This window comes from Nesoenas mayeri, assembly GCF_963082525.1.
Source record: "Nesoenas mayeri genome assembly, chromosome: 2".
Taxonomy (NCBI): Eukaryota; Metazoa; Chordata; class Aves; order Columbiformes; family Columbidae; genus Nesoenas; species Nesoenas mayeri.
In genome coordinates, this window is record NC_137543.1 from 49,154,306 (window position 1) to 49,173,205 (window position 18,900).

The window sequence follows — 18,900 nt, forward strand, 5'->3', positions numbered from 1 at the left end:
AGTTCAATAAGGACAGGGAACTGCTGGAGAGAGTCCAGTGCAGGGCAACAAAGATGATTGAGGGAGTGGAGCATCTCCTTTATAAGGAAAGGCTGAGGGAGCTGGGTGTCTTTAGCTTGAAGAAGAGGAAATTGAGGGGTGACCTTATTAATGTTTACAAATATAGAAAGGGTGAGTGTCATGAGGATGGACCCAGGCTCTTCTTGGTGACAACAAACGGTAGGACAAGGGGTAATGGGTACAAACTGGAACACAGCTGGTTCCACTTAGATTTGAGAAGAAATGTCTTCTCATTGAGGGTAACAGAGCACTGGAACAGGCTGCCCAGGGGGGTTGTAGAGTCTTCTACTCTGGAGACATTCAAAACCTGCCTGGACACGTTCCTGTGCAGCCTCATCTAGGTGTTCCTGCTCCGGCAGGGGGATTGGACTAGATGATCTTTCGAGGTCCCTTCCAGTCCCTAACATTCTGTGATATTGCATGGTAGTGTGTTGATTAAATTAGTTTTAAAGCAGATACAGAAAGCAGTATGCTGTATTATTCTCAGAATCACATTACCCTTTCAGAACACAAGTCCAGGCCAAATTCAAGTTCAACTATTTGTAAACTCAATAAATAGAGAACAGAGCAAAAGAAGGGTTGAATGTCTCCTGTCAAGAGGCAAGTGAGCTATTAGTCAGAAACAGAGCTTTGGATTTTGAAGAATAATTCCTCTGATTAAATGTTTGTTAAACGCTTTTCAAAAATCATATTAATTTCTAAAGGTTTTTTTAAAAGAGAAACATTAGGGAGCAGATTTTTTGAGAAAGGGAGGAAAGTTGTTGCATTCATACCTACTGTATTATGCGAGTATGCTCTGAGGATGATTTCTAGATCATGTAACAGTGACTGTGCCTGAAAACAAGAAATTTGAATGCTTCTGTTTGTTTTGGGATTTCATGTTAGAGTAACAATCAAAAGAGCAACTTTCCTGCTGCTCTTTAAACAAGAGGCAAGTAGAGCCACTGTGGTTGAAAAGGGTAAAAGAAATTAAGCTTCACATTCCGGTCTTGTTATTGTATTAGAAACTATCAAGCCCAGTGCAAATCCACAGTTGATAAAAATGAACCTCTTTGTGCCTGCATGCTCCTGAAGCATTTCTTGAATTGTTTCCTCTTCCACCTCTTCATACTTTACCTTTTTATTTACTATATTGATTTTGCATAGCAAAAAATATTTTCTCTGTTTTGTGAGCAAGAAACATAATGGGGTAAGCTTCCTTTGGTAATAGTCTCTAGCCCACAGTTGGTTGGGCTTTGTCACTAAAAAATGGGAGATGAGAGATATGTAGGTTCATGTTGTAGTACCACATTATTCTAAGAAGTTACTGGTACACCACTGTATTTGAGTGATCTCAGAGACTCAGCACTTTGAACAAAATAGTAAATAAGACTTTTTCTGAGGTGCGTTATGATATAGCTATCTAAGTGCTTACAGGGAGGTGGAGTGCGTGTATATCACTTAATTCTCTTTGCTGCAAGGCCAGCACATGGTCATCTCTATCTGTTTTCTTTCTTTGAGGCTTTGGATGATGTTTCACTTCTGACCTCTGAGTGAACACTCTGCCTGTGTTCATTGTATGTAAAAATGTGGTTATGGGATATTAACCAAAAGGGAACTAGTTTTACAAATTGCTACTCATATTTTTTTTTCTTTGGTGGAGCATGAAAGAGTGCATTCATTGCTTATACCAGAAAACTGAAAAACTACTCATTCGGGGAAGGAAATATTGTAAAATTGTGAGTAGTATAAGCTTTTTGGAGGACTTAAAAGGCAAAACAACCAAATTTTGCGATGATTTAAGTTTTTAAGGTTTTTGTCCCCTAGCCTATTTGTTTAATCTCTGTAACAACACCAGTCCATGTGTTCATATACATCCTTTGTGGCTAACAGTGTCATCCTGCTTTAGGAACAGAGGATTGGGTATGCTGCATTTTTTAAAAGAATTTTCGGATTGTGAATCCTCAGTTTATCCACGTATGCCATGGTCTTACAATAAAAATTGCTTTTCTAGGTTGTTTTGGTCCAGAGTAGCTTTTAAATGTTGGAAAGAAGTTTGGCTGTTGTTTGACAAGATTTCTTTTCGATGGTTGTGCTGACATAACCAGAGCCATACTCTTGTTAGCTGCCATTCTGTGTGATGTTTTAAAGCTGTTTTATGATGAACCAATCCGGAGAATCAGTCCACTTTAATTAGGTGGAAAGGGGGATATTTTCATTCTGGATTAGTTCTGATTAACCGCAGGGCTGTATAAATGGCTGTATTGGCACAACTGGAAGAGTAGTATTGGGAAACAGCATCTGGAGGGAGATTCTTAAGCCAGCAATTCAACTAAAAAAATCAGGATATGGGAATTTAAGTTTTTGCATGTTAGGAGTATTCATAGACTGCTACTGTACTCTAAAAAAGAGGATTGCACTAACTTCTGTAAACTACTTTGCATGTATTGCTAATCAGGTGTGTCCACATGGGGAGCTAGAGCACTGTATACAGAAACTACTTGTATTGCCTACTAACTTCTGTGTCTGATTTAGAAATCAGTAAAAATAGCAGCCAGTTTGAATAGGAGTATGCTCTAAAGTATAATTCTTTCATACTTGAGGGTGTGATTTGCCTCTTTAGTACAGCATCTGCACAATAAATACCTATTTCAACCCTGGGCAGTTGCTGAGAGCTGTGCTGGGCAGTCTGGAAACATAGATGCCGAGTCCTTCAGCCTGTGTGGCTTTGCTGTTTGCCCAGTGAAATGCTCCGAGGGTTCTGCAGGATTCTTTCTGCTTTGAGTTTACATAAGGCCTTCTAGCTGGAATAGAGGTGGAACTTTTCTCTTAAGTTACTAAATGGAAGCAAAATCTGTAAATATCGGACCAGACGTTAAACCATCTTCAGTGTCAAAGAGGCAGGAGGTAAGCAGCTGTGGAGCAGAAAGCTCCTGCTTTTGAGGGCAGATAAGAACTGTATTTTATGGGGGAATTATAGAGTAGCTCTGAAGTTGTCTAGTTTCTATAACTCAGTGTTCCCCAAGTTAATATCCACAGTTAACTTATTTGAGTCAATTAAAATTAAGCCATCTGAATTCATACCAGATAATTTAACATTGATTTAAATAATTTCTAGATATATTAAGAATTCTTTGTGATTATTTTTCAAGTATCAGAAGAGCTATGTGGACATTAAGTAATTCAGGGTTAAATTTTCTGTTTGTAAAAATAATGCTAAAGAATTTTTGCACAGTGAAATATTTTTTATACAGTGATATATGCAATTTGCAACAACTAAAGATTTCCATTTCTTCTTTAAATATTACTTGTCGAAGCATTACATTATGCACTATTTTAACATGTTGTTCAAATATAAAGTCAGAGTTTATCTGCTTTTTGAAGATACTGATGTAAATAGAGATTTAGAAGCTGGCTGTCATTCTAAATTTAGTATTCTTTACTGCTAGTGTCACAACTGGTGCTTCAACAGTGAGTGCACAAATTACATTTGTAATTGACTTCAATATTTAGACATGATTGTAAATGTTTTTTTCACATGGAAATCCTTGCCAAGAACTGATAATGGTTCTTTACTTTTTCATTTAAGACATTCTCAGTACTAGAATACTCTGTACCTTGTAGAAGAAAAGTTGTAGCTCAATTAAATACACCTCGCATCTTTCAGATCTCAAAAATGTATTCCCGTGTGATCTTATCTCCCAGTCCGACACCTCGGCGAGTGCTCTGCAGGTTCTGTCACCACCAGTCAGAGTCCTGGTCTCTGAGACGGGTTCAGGTGCTGTGGTGTCGGCAGTACGATCTGAGCAGGGCAGGGAGTCTCCTGGGACACGGGGCATTTTGCTTTGTGGGAAATGATATTCGAAAACTGAAAACAAAGATGATTGATTAAATCCCGAGTTAGAGCTTCTGTTAGAAAGATCAGAAGGCTTTTAGGTTTTGTTCTGTGTAGTTTTTAATTGTTTTTTTCTGAGAGAATTTGAATGAAATTATGGTTTTGGTAGTGTACTTTAAATATCTATTGCTATTTGTATTGATTAGCAATACTATGTTTTAGTGTGCTTAACAGTATTTCTTGTCTCTTATGTTTTTATCAATGACAGAGTTGGTATTCCACCTTAGTTTTTATAACAAAAAATGTTCCATAAAAAGATCCTTCAACCTGCTATTGATAGGAGAAATCTGTTAATATAAAGTAGGGCAGTGAAGAGATGATAAATGAAAGTTCCAGGTGTACAGTTCCTGTGCGGCAGCTTTTATTGTTTGCTGTCCTGCATTTAATCCAATTTATTACTTAAAAGAGTCCTCTAAAGAGTGCAGTTTGGCTATTGTTTTAAGTGTATGCTTTCGAATAACTTCTGAGTTCAGTAGGGTTTTGTTTGCTGAAAGCTGTCAGTTAAAATAGAACTTCTTTTTTCTTGTCTATTTTTTTGGTTACAGCTGCAGGTCAGTTTCAGTCTTTTTCCAGTTCAGATTTCCAGAGTTGAACAAAATAGCTTATAATTTGTTTCTTTTCATGCTCTGATAAATTTTAAATGTAGCGGCTATAAATTGTGATCTGTGTGTTTATGGAAGTGAGCAAAAAAAAAATCAGTGTTGAGCAAGTTGAAGCTATGTCAACATCTTACTTCTAATTCTTTAATTTACTTTTAATTGAGAGTAAAATATTTGTTTTCTATTTCATAATTGGAATAAAAACAGCCGTGATCTTATTTTCCATTTCTTTTTATCACTCATCCAGGAAAAAATAGGGAAATAGCTTTACCTTGGTTTCTGTTAACCTGACTGCATTTGGATGTCAATCCACCCTTCAAATGTAGACTGAATGGGTAGGGTTCGTGGTGGATAAGTTTCCCTTAACAAAGGGGGTGGAGGACTCTTTTTTTCCTTTTCTTAATGTTTGGCTTTTGAATACTTCGTAGTCATTTTGTATTTTAGAAGGTCTTAATCATGGGTAGTGCGTATTGCTGCAGATAGTCAGTTTCCTTGACTTCTGTAAAGAACAAACAAGGTTAAATGACCCAGGTTTTGTAGTTGTGATTTTTTTTTTTCTTTTTTTTTTTTTAAATATCAAAGATGATGTAAAAGAAATTTATCAGCTCTAAAAGCCTGGATCAACTCTGGTAGAAATAGGGAAGCGGCTACTTTAAAACAGTTTTTTTTTTCTTGTTTTTTTTCTGGCTGCGGCCAGTAGAAAAATACTCTGGAGGAATTTCAGCGGGGAATAATTATACCTGCAGGAGACATTTTTTCTTAATTAGTATCAGGTAGTGATTGGTTTATGATCCTGACATGAAGACTTATAACGTGCTTTTAAAACATCCTATATAACTGTTTAGATTGCATATATGTATGTGTAATTATCTCTGAATCTTATTTAAACTTTGTAGTGTCTTGTGTTGATGAGTTCCTCAGGTTTATGTGATTTATGTGGTGTCTTGTATGTTTAATATTATTCCTCAATTTATTGACTATTCTCCTGGGGTTTTCTTTGTTGTTAAAGCATAAACTGGGTGATCTACATTAAATTGTATTTCTGTCATATCCTCTTACGTTCATTTCCTTTCGATTAAAAAAAAAAAAAAAAAAAAAAAAAAATTAGAAGTCTGTCCTTTTTGACTTGTTTCAGGTGAAAGACATTTAAAGTCTTTAATCACTGGCTGCTTGTCTTTGGAATCCTTCTGCTTTTACAGTGCCTTTTTGTGATTCCTTTCTTCAAACCAAACATATATCATGATCACAAATACCGTGACATTTTTTTTTTCTTGAATATTGTACCTCAGTTTTGATATATCAGGTGCTGCAGGTAATCAGAAGGTGAACACAGGATTTTTTGGAATATTTTTTAGGGATTTTAAAATGTTTTTATTTTCCCCCCCCAAACTGAGTGATAGTCAATTCTCTCTCTCCTCGCCCCCCCCCCCCCCCCCCCCCGGTTACTTGCGATAAGAGTTTCTGCTTTCTGAAGAAGGAATGGTTAAAAGCTCAGTGTAACTGCTGTATAATTACCAGTGTTGAATTTTACCTGGCACCATTCTGATTATTTCTTACACATTTTTTGGTAACTAATGTTACAACAACTTCAAATCTTAATATTTACCAACAAATGTCTTCAGGGGACCTCTATATGTTCCTTTATTCTTTAAACTTCATGTAAGGTTATTGCTTGCTTATTCCCTTTAGACAATTTCTGGTCAGTGAAAGTGTGTACCCTTGGACAACATTTTTCCAAATGCTTTGTCAAAAAGTTTGTATTATGGAGTTTTTGATAAATATGCAGCGAAGTGGTTTAATTTATATATTTGAAAATTAGAAGGATATGACTTGACTATATTGACACTTTACTAACTCATCTTTATTTTTATCATCCTTGGAGTTTATTTTCATCAACTTACTTGTAGCTTAGGGAATAAGGTGCATGGATTTATGATTCCTGGAATTGATCCTACTACTTTTTTATAGAAAGAGGTACAGTGTTCACCTGCCTTCCAGGTACCTTATGGGGTAGTTTATTTTAGTCAAAGATTTAATTTTTTAGCAACTTGGACCTTTTTCTTGCATTATTTTCAAGAGTCTGAAATGGGTTCACGCAGGTCTTTGGGCTGGTTCCACATCCAGAAGCTCTTCTTGCTAAATTATTTTCTGGTAATACCTTTTTGGGTGGTTTTAATTACTCCCTCAGTTCTCCCAAGTCCCTGTGGTTTTTGAAGTCTCTTGCAGGTTCTTGTATCTAATGGGATTTTTAAAATCCTTAATACTTTTTTTCCTGTCCTTGAATGTTTTTGCTCTCCATGCTGTTTTCTTTTTGATCACTGCAGTGTTTGTCTTAATGTTAAACAACGGTTGTTTTAAAAACTTCCAGAATAAAATTCAGAGTCAGAATATATGGTTTTGTCTCAAATAATCTTTGGGGGTGGTGGTGTTTTTTTGTTCTGTTTGTTTGGTTTTGTCCCTCTATGCATAAGGGCATGCCCATGCTTGTGGAATAACACTTGCACGATAGTTAAAACCTAGGCATGATCTAATATTTTTTTAGTACTTTATAGTATTTTTCATTATCAGCATGGTGTGTAAACATTGGGTTTACTAATGATTTATATGTGGAATCTAAGAAGTTCATTTTAATTCTGAAAACACTTCAACTTGTCTTTGCTCTGTCTGCTGATGTGGGGCTGCTCTTAGGCTCTGAGCTTCAGCTGCCCAGGTTGAGGTACTGGGTGTGTTTGTTTTGCTCATATTCAAAAAAATACTTCTTAAATTAAAAATAGTATCTGTTTTCTTGTTTGTTTCTCTATATATCAGTTTTAGGTAACTTCTGTTAGATGCCGAAGTAGGATGACAGTGAGCTTTTGAAGTTGAAGGGAAGACTTAGTTGAAGCGGCCTTGCTGTGGTTGCTCACTAGTGGAGGAAGATCAAGCAAAACAGGGCAGCATTCACCTCATGCTGTTTGGAAAGAAGAGCTGCCTCGCTTACCTTTTCCATCTTCTGTCACTTCTGCTGTAGGATGAGGAATAAGCTTGCTTATAGAAGGTCATTCTCTTCGTTTCAGAGGAATTGGCATAATATAGCAAGAGAAGTTGTCTACTTGCTTGCATTTTCCTTCATCTCCTTCCTTCTTCCTGCTGAGAAAAGTTTTTAGCTAATTTCTTGAGGATTTTTTTTAATATTGCAGGGAAAATAATCCATGCTTGATGTATTTAAAGAACAGTTGAGAAAATAAATTAGTACTATTTCCCCTCTTGCCCTGGCAAATGAATACACATATGTTTGTGTTACCCAGACATTGCCTTCTCTAAGGACCAAAAGGAGTCCCACTTTACACTCATGTGGAGAGAGTTACTCTTTGTATTATGTCTTTATGAACCCTCTGATGACTAGGTGTAGGTATAAGGTGAGGCTGGACTAGGCAGGAATGTAGGGAGCAGCTCTTTGGTTGTTTCTTTGAGGAGAAATGTGGAAAAACACACGCATGGTTGTCTCATGGGAAGGGTTTTGCGTGAATAATTATGGCCTTTTAGAGAGGGTCCTTGAAAGCTGAAGACTCAGGCGTTTGCTCTCACAGAAATGATTTTTATTCCCCTGAAAGCATTTGGCTAAGGTATGTGAGGAGGATTGTACAGTCTCGCAGGTGTTTTTAATAGGGAAACGAAGCTGGCTACTAGCAGTTTCTGCGTCTCCTTACATTGCTGTGAGTAGAACCCAATAGTAAATTCCCCCTTGTATTTACTGTTTTTCTTGTTCTCCCTCTTTGAACTCTCAAGGTTATTCAGTTATTTTCCTCACAATTTCATTAGGAAATTTGCCAAAAACATCCTTTCTAGGCAGCTGTCTCTGGACCTTTGGAGGCCAGCACTAATGTGCTTCCAGTCTGTGGGGGGTATTTGGCACAAAATTAGGAACTGGGCCTTCAGCGCTTGGGGGGAGAAGAGGGGAAGAGAGTGCAAACGTTTTACCACACCCAGGTGCAAATTTTTGCTTCTCTATGAGCATTCAGACGCTTTCATCTCTTGTTGTACCTGTTTTGTCTTGGTGCAAGGTCTGTTAGCAGCAACAAATTGTTGATGTGAGTGGGTTATAATGAAAGAGTTATTTTTCTGTTCACCAAACGTTGTGTTGAAGGAAAGCTTTTGTGTGTGTGGGAGGGAATGACTCCAGCAGTCTTAAACTGTTAAGATATAATTTTTTAATGAGGCATTGATTTGTACATTTTTAATTTTAAAGCGGCGCTCGAAGGTGCGGTAGTGTTGTCTGCACGTAATCCTTCATGTAAAATTGATCAAAATGTTAAACGTTTTGCCCAAATTAATATCGGGAGGAGTTAAACATGCCAGGAAGAGCAAGAAACGCGTTTCAGTGCTTTCTTTCATACCCTGCTTCGCAATATAGGCAACTGCCATGCCGTATGTACATATAATATATTTGTCAGACTAACTGCTTCTCGTGTTTGACTAAACTGTCTCCTTTCAGCCACCCACACAGAATATGCCTATGGGTCCGGGAGGGATGAGTCAGAGCGGCCCTCCCCCACCTCCGCGCTCCCACAACATGTCTTCAGATGGTATGGTAGGTGGGGGCCCTCCTGCACCACACATGCAGAACCAGATGAACGGCCAGATGCCTGGTAAGTTTTTCTCCTCTAAGACATTAACACCAGCGTTGCCTGGCAACTGGAACGACATGGAGGCTCAAGGGATACTAGATTGTTGATGACAAAACTGCTTTGAATGCCCCCGAGTACAAGCTCTCTTAGAGTTTGTTAGCTACAGAGCTACGTGACCTGTATTCAGTGTTTATCAGGCTGCCCTTGGGCTTTGATGTAGCTGACACACAGCATTCCTCTGATGAACAGAACTGGCTAAATTTAGTCTGTTTGAAACCGTGCAGTACAGCTGGCTTTAGAAGGCTTATTGGGGAAAGGTATTGGCCTGTGGCTGAGCGAACACAAATCCTTCCATAAAAAGATAATGTGAAATCTTTGTAGTTAAATAATAAGATAATAATAAAATAGATCTTAAAGGGGGTGTTTTGGATGTGGGTAAATATTAAAAAAAAAAAATTGCTTTTATACAGAAAGTCATCCAGCTTCCACTAATCCTCCATGTTCTTTATTATTGAAGATATGTTGAATTGTAAGGGATTTGTAAAGAAATGGCCTCCAGATTATTGTTCTAGGTGTAAATTTTAAGTCAGTTTTTATGTCATCCTGTTTTGTAATAAAAAGAAAAGCGCTTGGGAAGTCAGAAACAAAGCAGTGAAACAAGATGATAAAAATCCACATTGTACCTACTAGTACTATTCCCTTTAGCAGTCAGATCAGAATGGAAGAGGCCCTAGAAAAGCTTGCTGCTTTATACAGAGGTTGTTTTTCAAAATTTCCACTCATAAAGTCATACTGCCTATTTCATGTGAATTGGCTTCTAGCTTAAAGTTGCATTCCCAAGATTGCTTTTGTTCAGGTCCTCTTCATTTTTTGTGTGGAGGAACTTTTCATACAAAACCTCTTCAAGGTATTGGTTCTTCTGAGAAGGGAAACTGCTGTCAAAGATCCTTGAAAATTCATCTCTTAATGGGCACAAGAGTGAGCTCCACAACAGCAAACACAGTAAATAACTACGCAAAACCTAATATGAAGTGAAAAATGTCATTGCTGTAGTCTCTAGTTTCTGTGCAAATCTTGATAACATGGACCTGATAGTGACAGCTTTTCTGAGGAGAGTAGCTGAATAAGCCTCCAGAGGCCATGTGTAATAAATGATCTAGAGAAGAAGTTGCTTTCATCATACATGTTTGTGATGGTCTGCATTTGGAAGTGGAAAGAGCAATATATGTTGCTTCCTAAGTAGGGCAGAAATATTCTGGTTGTGGAGTCCTCTATCCATCTATGATCCATCAGCTCCCATGGAGTATAGCATCGCCTCTCACAAATCAGTCTCTTTGACCCTCTAGTGTAATCATATTATTGTTATTATAATGATCTTTTCCAAGGAGAAGTATTACTAAGTCACAATTTGAGCATAATGACTTCACTGCAGAGCCACGGGGGAGAAAAGTCACTACTTAAACATACATATTTTGTAATTACATAGAATAAGAAAAGAGCTCTTATGAAAATATGTGAAAGGTAAATAGGTTTGTTTTGGTATTCACCTAGACAAATACTTAAATATGGTTTCCAACTAAGCTTTAATTTAGCCTTTCTTCCAACGTATTCCCTTTCTGAATGTCTGTTCCTTCCTTTCTCTATTTAAGGTTGTCTCTGAGGATGTGAAGATAAACAGCTTAGGATGAGAGCATCTCTAATACCAGAAAGGCGTGCTAAAATAATTTCGTAGTTAGGCGTTGGAAAAAGGGAAACAGAATCGTCTTAAGTGGATAGCTGAATGTTTTTTGTTTCTTGGGGTTTTTTTTAAGTGTTTGCTAGTTTGTCTGTATGTGAGCCTTTCTGTATTTCATAGACATGTATTTGTTGTGATTTCCACAGTGTATGCATTTACTTTCTCTTTATAGGGCACTTAGTCTACAGTTATGTAGATACTTCATAATAGAAGCCAGATGCAGAAACTTATATGTCTGAAGAGATGATCTATCCGAAAGGAATAAAGCCACTAACATGCAAAGTGAGAGAATCTGGGGTTGAAAACCACAAGTTGACCAACCTGGAAGAAATAAAACGCAGGCTCTTAAAAATACCATCTAAGGATTTCTGTAAGCCTTTTTCTGAAAAAGGGTCCTCCACAGGGCTGAGTGCAGGTAGTAGGGTTGATTGGAGGATTGAACTGTCTACTGACAGTCAGGGCATTAGTCGATTTAAAGTTCTGCCATAGACCTGTCCCATTACCTAAAGGTCAAGGGGCAGTTTTTCTCATAATTATGTTGTGGTTAATAAAGGACTTAAAGTGCTACTGGGGCCCAGAGTTGCATCCCTTGACAAATTGGTGCCTGTGCCCTCTTGCCAGGGAAGACAGTCATGACAAACTTTCAGCCTATGGTGGAACTGAGTGTGACAGATTATGGCTTTGGTCTGAAGAATTACACTGACAGGGAGTTTGTGTGATGCGAAGTAAGGGTGGTCTGGATTTGGAAGGAGGTGGTGAACTGGCTTGTGCGAGTGGCAAGCTATCTTCCCAATTTCTTGAGCTTATTTTATCATGTATAGAAAGTCGAAAGGTAAGACTCGCTGTAGGGTTCTCTGACCTTTGTCTTGGTATTGGTAAGTGACCTTCTTGAATAGCAGGTGCTTCTGTATTGCCAACAGGTTCTCTCACAGTCTTCTTTCCTTCCTGCAAATGTAGTTTCAAAGGCACTTAGGCTGGTTTACAGCTTCTCAGAGCTAAGATATTGTCCATAAGTGCTTAAGAAGAAAAAGGGCTTCTTTTTATACTAAAGATAGATACTTATTCCACTAGCTTTAGTGTAACACAATCTAATTAGTATGGCTTTTAAAGCAGTTATTTTAATAGCAGATAAGCCCTTCATATCTCATTCATTCATTCATATTGTGGTCTTCCTATTTCATTCATATTAAAAAAATCAACTGTGTCCTTATGTGCAGGAGAAATCCATGAAATATTTTGGAAAACTATTAAAAAAAAAAAAAAGGTGTGTTCTTAACTGTTTGTCTTTTGCAAGGTGTTTTCATAGTATTATGTTAGCTTTTCCTCTGTCCAGGTCTTCTAGCTTCTGACTAACAAATTACCTATTTTGATCCCAGAACATAAACAACCCTAACATTTCATCTGCCAGCTTTTTCTTACAAGTGTTTTCTCCTGTTTTGATTCGACACTAGATGTGACATGTAAACCAGCCTTTTAGAGAAGGTGTTTTATTTTTTCAGCTTCTTCTCTACTGCAGTGATTTTTGCCTTTCCTCTTTTGTTTCTTATGTATACCACTTTATAAACTTATTCTACTGTGTGCTTAGCTAGCTCTCTGAAATCTACTCTTGACAATTTCTTCCTTTAAACAAAAAGGACCTGGGAGTGGTTTGGTTACTGACTTTCTGACATGAACCCTATGTATTCCTTCCTTTCCTTAGGATAGAAATTAAGAAGGTAGTCTTCTAGCAGTCCTGCAGTAGTTGCTTGGCACTACAGACTGGGGCTTTTCTTCACCTTAGCTTTACTTTTAACACGTTGATGTCGTGCTTAGAGATTATCTCACTTTTTCAGAATTAAACTGTGTCCATGTTCTCACCATTACAAAGTTAGGCAGTGTTCAGTTGAAGAGGGGATGGTATAGGCATCTATAGTTCTCTGTCCCCTGGTCATAATCATATTCACAGAGATTTTTTTTTCCTCTGTTTGTGGTGGACTGCCTTTATATAATTCAGCAATCTCTGCTCACCTTCTTCTGCAGAAGCAGTGAACTGTGCATATGATACCTTTTTTAGCTTTTTCACTTTCCTTGATAAAATAAGCATATATGTTCATTCCAATAAAGTGTCTTAAAAAGGGCAAGAGGACAAACATATTCTTAAGCATATTCTTTGTTACTTCGTGTTGGCTTTTAGTAGCTGATTTCTTTGATCATTTTTGTTCTGCATCGTTTTGTTTGCAGGTCAGTTGGTATTGCCTCTGTGACCATGTGTACAACTCTCTGTCCTTATTTTTCACTACATTCTGTCCTAGATTAGTGCATTTGTGTCTTTAGCCGAAACAGGACTTGGGAGCTGTGTACATCTGAAGGCAGATATATATCTAGTTACTTAGTTAGCTGTTGTTTTTTTGTTGGTGTTTTTGTGGTTTATTTTTGTTTTGTTTTGCTTTGTGGTTTTGTTTTTTTGTTTGTTTTTCTCCATGGGGAGATATATAACCAAATTGTTACCTTTCTACATAGTTTCTCTTAGGTTCCTGTAGTTTTCTGTATTTCTTAGGGTTTTGTAGCTTAACAAAAAACCTATGGCATGTTTGGCAGCAATGGCATCTTCTATTGAACTCTGTATTGGCACTTGCCTTGTTTACAGTTGATGTATTCTGTCACATATTCTAGTTGTACGTATCTTCAAAAATTCTTCATGTGGTGCTCACATATGCATAATCCTTGCATTTCATTTACTTTTTTCACTTGTCATATTTATATCCAGTCACACCTCTTACTAATTTTACTCCTAGTAGCTGCTTGCTTATCCCAGCTGAAGTAATGAGTAAGCTGATCAGATGGTATTGTAATATTTATGCTTTTAAAAATACCTGTTGAGAGTAGATTTAATTCTGAGAACAATCTGATTCCAACCTGTGTTGTCAGGAAGATGAGAAATAGAGGGTAAATAGGGATAGCTGGCCTCCTGGGTATATGAACAGGTAGATGCTCTTCCTTTGCATCTTTGCAAGCATGAGAGGTGAGCTCATAATTTGGTGGTTGTCCTTCTAGTCATCATGTCCCACCCTAGTAATCTGTAAATACAGTGGCTACAGATTATGTGTTCAAACAACATCAAAAATGCCTTCAGCCATTTTTATTCTACATGTATTTGTACCATGTCAAAGTTAATACTGCCTGACTTCTGATAAAAATATTAACTGTTACTTTCAGAAAAGTATCTAGTATGGTTTGATTGAATAAACAGAAAAGTTCTAGCTATTGTAACAGTTATATAGCCGTGATAGAGCTGCCAGGCTGGCTGCTAAACAGATATTGTGCAATTTAGGTTGAAATTCTGAACATGTTGTGTGTATACCAAAAAGACTAGTTTTGCATATGATATGGATATAAGGTGAGCTGTATGATAACTTACACCTTTGTTTTAGTAGCTTCAGCTGCTCAGCAAAAGAAAACACATTGTGTAGCAGAGCTGAACTTTGACTGTTAACTTCTTTCTAAATTTAAGTTGGGAAATCATAAACTCTTTTAGCTTTGTTTTGAAGTAATGTTATCTAATGACGTTCATTCAGTTTTGTGATGCAGTATGACTGTATTTGCTTGTTTTGTGATACTTAATATAGAATATTTTTTCCCCATTTTTCTTTCTGAAGGACCCAATCATATGCCTATGCAAGGACCTGGACCTAACCAGCTCAATATGACAAACAGTTCCATGAACATGCCTTCAAGTAGCCACGGGTCAATGGGCGGCTATAACCACTCAGTGCCATCCTCCCAGAGCATGCCAGTGCAGAATCAGATGACTATGAGCCAGGGGCAGCCGATGGGCAACTACGGTCCCAGACCAAACATGAACATGCAACCAAACCAAGGTAAGTGAGGTGCTTGTGAGCTTCTGTTAAAAGGAAACATCTAAGGTACAGACTTTTTTTTACAGGTCTTTCCTTGCAGATTTTCTTCTCTAAATCCATTTGTATCCATGTTTGGAGGACTCTGTATCTCCTTTCCTCCCATGTGTTAGTGGCCTATTATTTATTTGCAGACATTGAGTTGTTTTCAGGTGCTGTGTGAGAATATGGGAATGGGTCTGCTTTCATCAGTTATGAGTTTGAACTACTGTTTATCTTTCTCAGACTTTACACTTCTACCTAAGTATTATTGCTCGAGTTGATAAAATACATCTCTTCAGTCTCTTGGGTAAACTGAAAAATTAAAAGTCAGTTAGCCGTCAGTTTTTATACCTAATTAATCTCTGTTCTCTGCTGCGTGCTGTTTCAGCATAGAATGTCTGTTACTCTTGAAGAAATAAAATTCAGTTCCAGGAACAAATCTGCTACTCCCTACTGTTTTTAGGATATGTCCTTGTGCATATAGTGAAATTCAAGACTAATTTTGTGTCTACTATATTTGCATAGCATAAACAGATGATGTATCCTGTTGACAGTATGGTCCTTGTTGAAGTGCAAGGACATCACAGAATTAAAATATTGCATTAGAGTCACAACAGACTAAATTATTAAATTTTATATATACTGCATGTTCTTATAAGTGTGCCTTACAAGTCAGCAAGCAGTATTTTCAGCTTAACTTTTAAGTCTGTTACTACATTGGATCTGGACATACCATCCACTACAAGCCATACTGCAGAATTTTTTAAAAATGTTTCTGCCATGTTTTCAGCAGGTATTTTTTTTTCTAATATGTATAAACTTTTACAGAGATGTTTGCTGAAGGACATAACTTGACTTGAGGTTTCATCTCTTTTCAGATACTGGAGGAGAACATATTTCTCTTTTTCTAAGGTTCCCTCCCTGGTCATTGTAGAAAAAAAATAATCCTTCAGTAACACAGGTTCTTACTGCAGTATACTCTCGTTGGGGACCAAAGCTCCACTCTGTTACATAGATACCATTTGTTAGTGAGATGTACAAACAAACCGGGTCATACTGATCAGTTTGATTATTAGATCACAGAAGCATTCAAAACAGACAAAAGGCTAAGTTAATGAGAGACCAAAAATAAGTCAAGACGGAACAGCTGTTTCTACAGTTTTCTTGCCAGTAGTGGAAGTGGGAAGTCTGAGTGCTTCATCATCCACATTGTTAGTGGCATTTTTCTTAAAATTTTAACAGCAGAAGAAACAAAAGATAGGCACATAGCAGAGGAAACCATCACAAGTGGGAGTATTTTCAACTGCCTCTCTGAACTGGTAGATCACCTGTGTGTTCTTGGTAATACCCAATGGAGGGAATAATTTTGTAAGATGCTTTTGAAGAGTCCTGTGCTGTATGCTCTGTTGAAACTTCTTGGTTGCAGAGGGTTAGCAATAGATATATAGCAGTATGTGTGAGGGAGCCATCCATTAAGTTGCTCTACAGAAAACAACTTACCTTGTATGATTGGCTTACAGTTTAGGACTAGTGATTATTCAATCTCAAAGTAGTGTTCTTTACTCTTCCTCATAATATTCTTCTGCTGTATTTTCAGTACTCTGTGAAACTTGAAAATTGCTCTTTAGAAATTAGGCAGAAAGATACTCAAAAGGTTTATTTTCTGAACAAATAATAGTACTAAAGTAGCTTTGGGGAATAGAGGACTGTCTAACCAAATTATAGGTTCCGAATTATAGTTGGTACCATTGCCTACATGTAGGGCCACAATAACCTTTCACATAGGGTAACTATTTTTGCCAAATTTTGACCCTTTATGCTGAGCTATTTTCCATTATACGTGTCTGCTTCGAGGCTGACTTTTTTTTTTTTTGTGGAAGTTTCACGGAAGTGGAAGCTGTTTCTGACAGTGGGGTGAAAAATTACATTCTTTAAAATATGTCAGTGTCTCACAAAAACACTAGTAAATAGAGCACTTCACATGTAAATTTAGGAGTGCAGGTAGACCTTTCTTTAGAGCAAGGCTTTGAAACGTCTGTTATGCCAGCAAGGTGCCATTTGCTGTTTCAATGAACTAGTGTCCTGAATTAGTCATATTATAAATATCCATAGGAGAAGAATTCTTTAAGTCTGAAGATGTGCATGTTTGTTATGTGTTGGTAGCTAAGGTTTTTGTCCTAAGAATATCCCTAGACAGGTCCACTTAATACATTTCCTCCATTTTCTGCTCTTAGTTGTTATGTTTATAGTGAGATTTGGTGACAAATTAGAGTAAATATTTTTGTATCTTCCCTTCTTGTGACTCTAAGACAGCAGGGGAGAGAATGGCAGAGAAATCTCTGAGACCATGAGAGGTTTAGATAGGTAGCCAAGAAGGTCTCAGCCAAGCACAGACACTGCAGACTTCTCATCTAAGTGAAGAAATAAGAATGAGCTGCTAGGAAATTGCATCGAGATGCATTTTAACAAAAAGGGAATAATAGATTTGTACTAAAGATTTCTTAACTGGTAGTGTGTGCTGCCATTCAGAAACAGAAATGAAGCAAAATTTTGGGAGCCTCAGTATTGTTGTCAGAAAATATTTGTGAACCCCTAAGCATGCTTTGTTTCTTTATCTTACAAAGGGGTAATCCATATTGAGAATGAGAGAGCCTACGGTATCTGTCGGTTAATAAAACAACTAGCTAAATATATTACTAAATATTCTGCAAGATAGGGTCTTAGTATCTCAAGTTGGGTGTTTAAAATTAGTAGATGTATTTGACCTCAGTCTTTCTCTGCATGGATTCCCCATCTGTAGAGGAATTAATCTGTTGGTAAGATTATGATCCTGTCTGATTTCACAGGAGTATTGTGAAAGTATGTTGTTTGTGAAGATTTGGACATTTTAGTTTTAAATGCCATAAGAAAACCCATGAGTAAATTAATCATTCTGTCTTCAGTATGTGACTCGGCATGGCATCTCACGTGAACAGTTAGGAGGAAGCAAAATATTGAAATAGCTTTTTCAGTGAATAATACATACTGTGTACTGAATGAGGCCAGTACTTTTACATTATAGCATGTTTTTTTCCTAATAAAAATGCAGAAAGGTTTGATCTAACCTTTGGGTGGTTTTAACATAACTTTTAACATGTGTTTTCTAGCAAAACATCTTGGTGTGTACACACATTTTGAGGCAGATGGTGTTAGTAAGGAAAGGTTAAAAAGTGCTAATTAAGAAATAAAATGCATAGTAACAGAACCCAGTGTTGGATTTACTTTTTCTCCACTTTGTACTCATATATTTGCATTAGTTTATAGAGTGCTAGCCAGAGGAATATCTTCAGTGAGAAGCAAAACTTTCATGGTATTGTTTTTATATAGTCAGTGCAGTTAAAGGTTAAGAATATTAGTAATTTTGGACTTAGGAAGCAGAATGTTTTAAGTGGAAGGTTCTGTAGATGACGCTTGATTAAGCAGCTACTGTGGCAATCTGGGATATCCACGAGGAATATCTTGGCTACCTTTGTGGGAAAGGCAGGAAGCAGCAGGAGCTGAATATGGAAGAAACTCCCTTCTTATGGATTAATTTCTTCTCTTCAATAGGAAGCCACTTATGTTGAATGAAATATTTCAAGTCTTGCCAATTTTTGACTTTTCAGAGGGAAGGTAAAAGCACGATTTTCTGGAACCTGCAACTCATGTGGAAATCCCTCTTATGTTGAACAGGTCTTTCACAGAGAACAATAATAAACAGTAGAATTCAAATGCTTCACAAGTAAGGACCAAGAAATTATCACATGGCCATCTCAGAAATGTGGTTTTTTTCCCTCAGATATTTTTGCTAAGCTTGACCATCTCAGAACCTGCATTTCTCAGATCCTTTTGCTAAGTTTCCAATCCCTTGCCAGAAGCACTTGAAGGAAAGTTGCCAAGCTCTCCAGTCTGTATTTAATGAGCATTATACATTGCTTGGGGTGAGTTTGGGAGCTAGTTTACTTTTAACAGGGAAACTCTGCATGAGAATGTCATGTTAATCTGATCATTTGCAGAAGACCAATTGTCAAATCTGGTGCTGAGATTTTTTTTTTTTTTTTTTGGTAATGACAGCTTCATTTGTATAAACTTAGAAAAATTCCATCAAAGTTTCAGAGCTCTTTCATTTGCA

General features: G+C 37.2%; 1 protein-coding gene across 3 annotated transcripts in view; it reads left to right on the forward strand.

The window, feature by feature from the left end:
* The window catches only part of SS18 (SS18 subunit of BAF chromatin remodeling complex), a 44,581-nt gene that overhangs the window by 10,906 nt on the left and 14,775 nt on the right, over window positions 1-18,900 (forward strand). For all 3 annotated transcript variants that reach the window (XM_080339273.1, XM_080339274.1, XM_080339275.1), the window contains exons 4-5: window positions 9,008-9,161; window positions 14,511-14,732. In XM_080339273.1, coding sequence (XP_080195399.1) covers window positions 9,008-9,161; window positions 14,511-14,732 — 376 coding nt within the window. The remainder of the gene's footprint in view (window positions 1-9,007; window positions 9,162-14,510; window positions 14,733-18,900) is intronic.